Source organism: Ochotona princeps, chromosome 16 (genome assembly GCF_030435755.1).
Source record: "Ochotona princeps isolate mOchPri1 chromosome 16, mOchPri1.hap1, whole genome shotgun sequence".
Classification (NCBI taxonomy): Eukaryota; Metazoa; Chordata; class Mammalia; order Lagomorpha; family Ochotonidae; genus Ochotona; species Ochotona princeps.
In genome coordinates this window covers 54,609,811-54,617,720 of record NC_080847.1, presented here as the reverse complement: position 1 = coordinate 54,617,720, position 7,910 = coordinate 54,609,811, and the positions used below count along the sequence as shown (strand labels likewise).

Sequence of the window (7,910 nt, the reverse complement as noted above, 5' to 3'; positions counted from 1 at the left end):
TAGGGGAGCTGGAGAGAGTTTATTGTGCTGGAGCTCAGATCTCCCATCTGATCCTTTTTCTTCTGCCCACTTCCCAGAGACCCAGAAATTTGTCCCCAGATTCCAGAGAGAATCAGGTGTATTTAAACATGGGCTCCAGAGGCAGGACACAGTTGTGTGAGTGTGAGCAGCCCCTCCTGCAGAAAGAGGAAGACGGTCTTCAAAGTCCCAGGTAGGAGGGGGTGGCCACGGGGCAGGGGGCTGTCAGGCTTTGGATCCCAAATGCCAGTATTCCGATGCCTGGGTGCGGGAGGGGCCAGTCTCTGGGGTAAAGAGAATTGGATGGCTTGGCCCCGGTTAGCACTCAAAGTTTGGGAAGCAGGCTGCTGTTAGCTGGTTACTGTTGGAGTCTTGCAGCAAAAAAGTTAAGGCTAAAGATCGGGTGTTGGAGGGTCGAGGGCAGCTGGGGTGTTGATTCTGGGTTCTGATTCCTCATTCTGACTGGGCCCAGAATGTCTCATGAGAATAGCATGTGTAAAGTAACCATGGTGAGTGGGGAGCCCAGGGGTCGGGGGTGCGGGCGGAAGGGGAGTTCTTTTGAAGCTTGGCCATGCCTTTTAGCAGGTTAGGAACCTTGGCTACTAGGAGAGACCTCGGGGGTCCAAGATCGGCCAGTGCTGGGTGGGTCACAGCTCCACTTCTGCCTGTTGTGTGACCTCATCTGTGGCCAGAACCCCAGAAGGGGGTCGGGGACAGCAGGGGCTTCCCTGCTCGCCACCACACAGCCTGTATTTCTCTCAGGACCCTGGGGGATGAGCTCGCTGCTCTGAGGCTGCAGAAGCTGGAACAGCAGGTACTCGGCCCCACTCCCGCCCTCCTTCCTCTTCCTCACCTCCCTCAGAAACCACCCACCCCGCTGCAAATGGAAATAAGATCTAGAAACTTGGGAACCTAAAGATGCCAAGCCTGGTGCTGAGGGACCACAAATGACGGAGGCAGAAGGATTCTCTGCTAAGTCAGGACTCCTAGATCCTGCAAGAAGCGGGCGGACCTCTGAGACCAGAGCAGGGGAGGGGGAAGGGTTGGCCCGCTCTCCGCCCCTCACTCCCACACCCCGGTCTTCTGGGCTGATTTGATTCTGGCCTCGGTTCTCCCGCTCCCGTTCCCTCAGAAGCGGCTGTTTGAGAAGAAACAACGACGGAAGCGCCAAGAGCCCCTCATGGTGCAGGCCAACCCCGACGCTTCGCTGCGGCACCGGCGAGGCAGGCGGCGGGAGGAGCGCCTGCCCGGTGACCGCGGTGAGGAGAACGCCTGGCCGGGCTCGACGTTACCGTCAATCTGCGGGAAGAGCGCCAATGGGAACTCGGGGGCGGGGCCTGGGGCCGGAAGAGGGCGGGGTTCGTCCGGTCCTGAGGCGGGTGGATGGGGCACTGAGGAGACTCTGGGCGGGGCGTGTTTGCATTGGAGGATAGAGCGCGAGCGCGTCCAGGGATTGGACAGACAGAGCTTTAGGGCGGGAGCTAAGAGCTTCCGGGGAGTGCTGAGGCGAGGACGGGCGGTGGGGCGCGGTGCGGGAGGCTGTGATCACCGGGTCGGTGGTCGTCTTCAGGCGCGGGGGCGCGCACAGTTCAGTCGCAGGGCTGCGCCGGTTGGAGCCGTGGGATGGAGTTTGGGTCCTGGAGAACCTGCAGATCGTTGGCCTTGACCTCGCTTCTCCTTCTCCCAGGCTGCGGAAACCCTTTCCTTCAGGAGAGCGTGCCGCAGGCACATCTGCGCCCCGAGGCTCACAGTGTGCCGGGTACCGTGGGCTGTGGGGGCGATGGCAGCGGCGAGCACGGCCCCCTGCTGGCCCCGAGAGAAGCAGGTAACCTGGGCCTTCTACGTCCGAAGACCGCTGCGTCTGAAATGCGGGAGGCTGGGACCCCGCACAGCCGCCCAGGACCCCTGCTCCAGGCCCTCTCCCTCTCCTGGCTTCCAGACAATTCCGAGCCAGAGTTGGAAGAAGTCGCGCTGGAGGACGCGGTCTCTCCCCGATCCTATAAAAAGCCTCAAGGAACCTGCCGCAGGGGCTGGGCCAACTACCGGCTTGGTAATTTTGGTTGAGTGGGGGTGAATTCTGGCTCCCAGCTGTGTCGCAAATCATCTTACTTTTTTGGAAACTGCTTAAAAAGAAGAGAGAGAAACACAAAAGAGAAACAAGAAAGGAAAATAAAAAGATTTATTTTTTTTAAAAAGGCAGAGTGAGACAGAGAGGGAGGGAGAACTTTGCTCAAGAGAGACCTTATATCTTCTGATCCGCCTTAGGAATGACTTCACTGGAAGCCAGGGGCTTCTAACGGTCTCCCAGGTGCGTTAGAAGAACTGGGTTAGAAGTAAAGCAGCCAGGACATGCATGAGCTAGTGCCCAAATGGGATGCTGGCATGATAAGGTAGCATCTTAACTCACTACACTACAACTCCAGCTCCTAGAGACCATTTTTAGTAAGAGACAATTCACATATACCATACACTTCCTATAGTTAAAGTTTGCAATTCTATGGTTTTTCGTGTATTCACACATGTGTGTGACCATCATCACATCAGTAGGTTTTGGAACATTTTTGTCACCCCAGAAAGAAACTTTGCACCCTTTAGTAGTCATTCCTTTTTCATTTCTTCCAAGATAACCCCTAATCTACTTTTTGCCTCTTGGAATGGGACTATCCTGGAAGTTTCACACATGTGCAATCATGTAACGTGTCATCTTTTTCTGCCTAGCTTCCTCCACGCATGAAGTTGTTCAGGACCATCTGTGCTGTAGCATTATCAGCGTTTTGTTCCTTTTCGTTCCCTAGTAATGTTTCATTGTGCCATTGCGGTGGCAGGACTCCAACTTATTACCCCCAGCCTCCCTCCCCCAGCCTTAGTCCCCCTGCCTCTCGGGACAAGGGGAGAGGTAAGACTTTAAAGCCCCTTCCTGTCCTTGGGGCCCTCAGAAACTGCTCAGGAAGACTTGGCATTGAAGGTGAGGACTTGTAAATAGGGGCTAAGAACCCAAAAGCTTCAGCCTTTTCCAGTCAGCCCTGATGACCCTGTCCCAAACCCCTGGTACCCATTAGCTCAGTCCCTGGCTTCTTCCACCCCTTAGGGGCCAGTGCAGACGACCAGAACAAATTACAGGATATCGAAGACAATGAGAACACAATGAGTCCAGAACTGAACCCGGGGATGGAAAGCGGAGACCTGTCCGCCTGCCAGGTGAGAGGAGGCGAGCCAGGAAGTCTGATGAGGGTGGGGATGAATTCCCGGTGGCCAATCAGAGGCCCTTCCGGTTCACCCAAATGGGCGGTGCTCTCATTGGGATTCCCCAGTCAGTAGGCAGAGGAGGTTTGGCTTCAGGCAGAAATGAATAGAATTACCCAACCAACAGATTTCAGCGAGTGGCTTAGTTGACTGACTGAGATATTTGGCCAATGGCACAGGAGATGCATGTGGCAAGGGGATGTAACCCTTTGCTGGAATGGCCAATCAGCAGTCAGCAAAGCTGTGCACCAACTGTCATTCAACTTTGACTTGGGTCGGTGGGCTAGGAGGAAGACCTGGAAGAGAAAAAAAAGGAGTGGGAGTCCTCAGCAATGGACTCCCCAGCCGCAGCCAAGGAGGAGGTGTCTGAAGCAGAGGAAGAAGGCAAGGACCAACCTGACAGCCACGTGGAGAGCCCCATGCACTCACCGCCCTCCATGCCGGGCCCTCGACTGGGCGAGGACATGGAGGCCTATGTGCTGCAGCCCGCGCCTCAGGGCCACGTGGTGCAGTGCCGCATCAGCCGCAACAAGCGTGGTGTCGACAGGGGCATGTTCCCCTTCTACTATCTCTACTTGGAGGCAGAAGAAGGCCTGAAGGTTTGGCCTGGCCCATGTGGGCCCCCAGCACGTCCCACAGCCATGGGAGCAAACCACACCCCGGGGCCAAGTCCCACCCCTTCCTGTGCAGTCAGGGTTTTTGCAAATGCACACTTGGCTTGCCATTTAGAAAGCAGACCAGACAACTCCAACGCTAAGCCTTGCCCCTCCCAGATCTAGAATTCAATTTAATTCAATATAATTTTATTTTTATTGGCTAGGCAGATCTAAAGAAAGGAGAGACAGAGAGAAAGATCTTCCAATCACTGGTTCATTCCCAAATGCCCACATTGGCTGGAGCTAAGCCGATCAGGAGCCAGGAACTTCCAGGCCTCCCAGGCTGGCACAGATGCCCAAGGCTTTGAGCTATTTTCCATTGCTTTCCCAAGCTGCGAGCAGGAACTGGATGAAAACTGGAGCAACCAGGACATGAACCTGCACCCACATTGGTTGCCAGAGCTTTGAGGAGGAGGATTAGCCAGTTGAGCCATTGCACCAGCCCCTAGAATCCTTCCCTTGTAGAGCCCTGTGGTCTAGTTCGTATCTATCAGATATCAAGTCTTGTCCACTCTAAAGTCATGTCATACCCCCCCACCCAACCTTCTCCAAGTGGGCCCTTTGGTCCTTCCCTGAGCCTCCTTGCTATCAGACTTCACTCAATCCTAGGATAAATCCTGTGCCTGGAAGACTTTTTCCATCCCTCGTAAGCCCGGCCACTCCCATGCCCCTCAGATCTCAGGAATGTCCCAGAGCCAGGCTCGTTCCCTCTGCAGAGCCAGCTCTGCTTCTCCCGGATGACATGCGTCCCAAGCCTGCTCCCTGTTGTGCCTAAGGGTCTTCCAAATTCTCCAGAGTCAGATCCTGCCCCTCACAGGCTTGCCATTGTCTGGTTTCCAAGTCCCAACCAGGAACCTGTTGGTGGAAGGGATAAAGGGCCCATAGTCGAATGAATCATTCACCTTGGGAGCCTAGCTGGCAGGCGCTTTCAGGATGAGAGCCCATCTCCCAGCAATTTTGGGGTCTTTCCTGCACCAGTACTTTCCCATTGCCATGGGCCATGGCTTTTCCTGGTCTGTGGTGCCTAACCCTAAGCCAAACACCAGAAGATTGTTCTGATGGGCTATTTCTCCCACTTGCAGCATTTCCTCCTGGCTGGGCGGAAGAGAAAAAGGAGCAAAACCTCCAATTACCTCATCTCCCTGGACCCCACAGACCTGTCTCGGGATGGTGACAACTTTGTGGGCAAAGTCAGGTGGGTGGGACCCTAAAGTGTGAGAAGCAGGTAGCAGGGAGCCGGGGCGAAGCAAGGCACAAAGGGACCGCAGCACAAGGTGCCCGTGCCGGAAGCCCTCATGCAGTTCTTCAGGGCGGACAGGACGAAGCTGAACCCTTTGGGGCACAGGGCTGGGTTCTGAGTTCTGGTTGCTGAGTTCCCTTGGGAAGAGGCCAGGATTGTGTGAGGTTTTGTGTCACAGAGGGAAGGAGTTGAAGAATACAAAAAGTTCCCCCATCCAGATTAGAGACAAATAGGAGAGAGCCCCGTTCACTGGTTCACTCTCCAAAGGCCTCCAGTGGCCACGGCTGCTCGAGGGTGAAGCCCGGAGGGAGGAACTCAGTCTAAATCTTCCTCACGGCTGCCGGTTCCTTTAACATCACCACTGCCTCCTGCATTGCTGAAATGCTGGAGTCTCCAGCCTGCTTTTGAGCCATGGCAGGGGTCTGATGTGGGGCAGGGGCATCCAGCCTGCTGGGCCAAGCGCCTGTCCCAGCGAGGAGGGTTCCCTACAGAGACAGTAGGGACTGAGGGCTCACCCCAGGGGTGGGGGCCGCTGCATACAGGGAACAGGACTTTTTTTTTTTAAGATTTACTTTTATTGGAAAGCCATCTGCTGGTTCACTTCCTAAGTGGCCCCAACAGCTGGAGCTGAGCTGGTCCAAAGCCAGGAGCCAGGAACTCTTCTGCGTCTCCCAGATAGGTGCAGGGTCCCAAGGCTTTGGGCCGTCCTCGACTGCTTTCCCAGGCTACAGGCAGGGAGCTGGATAGGAAGTAGAGCAGCTAGGATATGAACTGTGCCCACATGGGATACTGGCACATGTGAGGCAAGGATTTTAGCTACTAGTCTGCCACACAGGGTCCAGGCAGCATGATTCCTAAGAGGACGGATTTGAGAGAAATCCCGTAATTGACAGCCTCAAAGTAACAATAATTATTTTCATTCTATCCCTCCCTCCCTGGAGCAGATCCAACATCTTGGGCACCAAGTTTACGATCTTTGACAATGGCGTGAATCCCGAACGAAGGTATTTGGTTCCAGGGACTTCCCGGATCCGAGAGGAGCTGGGAGTTGTGTGTTATGTAAGTGTCCCCAGGACCAGGGAGCGTGAGGGCGGGACCGGAGGGCCAAGGAGCCAGGCCAAGGGAAAAAACAATCCTCTCAGGAGACCAACGTCCTGGGATTCCGGGGGCCACGGAAAATGACCGTGATCCTCCCTGGGATGGACAAGAAGAACCAGAGAATCCGAGTGCAGCCCCAGAGTGTGAGTTCCCAAGCACCCAAGCACCCCAAGCAAGAAGGGGCGACCCTAGTGAAGGGGTAGGGGCGGTGTCCTACATCCCAGGAGAGGGGGAGGAAGATGGAGGAGTGCCCCTGACGCGGGAGTCGGATTCCCTAGGCCCACTTCTCTGCCTCCGGAGAAAACTGACAGGCTGGACAGGTGAACAAACCACTCTGTGACCTTCCAGGAGCACGAGTCACTTCTGAGTCGCTTTCATCGGGGAGCCAAACAAGGGCTGGTGTTGCTGCAAAACAAATCCCCATCATGGAGTGACGAGAGCGGCGCCTACGTGCTCAATTTCCATGGTCGGGTTACCCGCGCCTCGGTCAAGAACTTCCAGATGGTGCGCCCAGATGACCGTGAGCTCCTGGGATCCCGCCGGCTTTCCGGGGCTGGGGGCATGAGCGTCCAAACTACTTCTCCCATCAGCCCTTGAGGGTTCTTCTTCTTCTTCTTTTTTTTTTTTTAAAGATTTATTCATTTTATTACAGCCAGATATACACAGAGGAGGAGAGACAGAGAGGAAGATCTTCCGTCCGATGTTTCACTCCCCAAGTGAGCCGCAATGGGCCGGTACGCGCCGATCTGATGCCGGGAACCAGGAACCTCTTCCGGGTCTCCCACGCGGGTGCAGTGTCCCAATGCATTGGGCCGTCCTCAACTGCTTTCCCAGGCCACAAGCAGGGAGCTGGATGGGAAGTGGAGCTGCCGGGATTAGAACCGGTGCCCATATGGGATCCTGGGGCTTTCAAGGCGAGGACTTTAGCTGCTAGGCTATGCCGCTGGGCCCAAGGGTTCTTCTAAGTAGGGTGCACGTCACACTGCTGCAAAGCCTCTTGGGACTCTGGGTCCTTGTTGGGGGTTGCAGTTTTAGGGCCCCCACACCGTTGGGAGCCGTAGTTCTGCAAGGCCGGAGGCAGTAGAATGCACAGGTCGGCCTGAGACTTGGTTCCCGACTTCCTCCTCAGCGAACTGCCTGGTGCTCCAGTTTGGCCGGGTGGCTCCAGATACGTTCACCATGGACTTCCGCTTCCCACTTTGCCCACTTCAGGCCTTCGCCATCTGCTTGTCCAGTTTTGACGGGAAACTGGCTTGTGAGTAACTCAATAAATACCAACCCCTCACCAGCTTCAGCGCCTGCTCAATGGGAAAAGGGCTCGGGAATGCCTCCTGGGTGGCCAGTGTTGTGCCCAGGAAGGCTGCACCTGCTCAGACAACAATGAAAGGCAAATTGCTCACAGAAAAAGGACACCGAGCTTCAAGTATGCTGGCTTGGGGCAGGGCACGGGTCTGAGAAGTGATTTGGCAAGTCAAGGCTGGGAGTGGCAGTCTTGAGCGGCAAGTGAGAGGATCATGTGGCAGGGAGCCTGCCCAGTCTGTGGAAGGAGGCACAATCAACCTGCACACCCCGCACCTTGCTTGAACTCATGGATCGATCAGAGAATTCCAAGCTATGTAAACTTCAGTGGGCAGCCGGGAATCAGAATAGCTTAC

The 7,910-nt window shown here is 55.4% G+C and overlaps 1 protein-coding gene across 1 annotated transcript; it reads left to right on the top strand.

Moving 5' to 3' along the window:
• The first annotated feature begins 5 nt into the window (after positions 1-5).
• Positions 6-7,543, top strand: TULP2 (TUB like protein 2). Its single transcript, XM_058674453.1, has 12 exons — positions 6-211; positions 781-832; positions 1,151-1,277; positions 1,706-1,843; positions 1,958-2,068; positions 3,107-3,216; positions 3,549-3,860; positions 5,000-5,112; positions 6,102-6,216; positions 6,300-6,398; positions 6,604-6,775; positions 7,385-7,543. Exons 1-12 carry the CDS (start codon positions 129-131, stop codon positions 7,516-7,518), a joined length of 1,566 nt encoding a protein of 521 aa, XP_058530436.1. The 5' UTR covers positions 6-128; the 3' UTR covers positions 7,519-7,543.
• Positions 7,544-7,910: the final 367 nt, after the last annotated feature.

What these genes read in the sequence shown, in the direction of transcription:
- TULP2 (XM_058674453.1), top strand. Translation starts at nt 129, where the DNA reads ATGGGCTCCAGAGGCAGGACACAGTTGTGTGAGTGTGAGCAGCCCCTC. An exon ending in GAGACCTGTCCGCCTGCCAG is followed by an intron (nt 3,217 to 3,548) that starts GTGAGAGGAGGC and finishes TCGGTGGGCTAG; the next exon opens with GAGGAAGACCTGGAAGAGAA. An exon ending in TCCGAGTGCAGCCCCAGAGT is followed by an intron (nt 6,399 to 6,603) that starts GTGAGTTCCCAA and finishes GTGACCTTCCAG; the next exon opens with GAGCACGAGTCACTTCTGAG.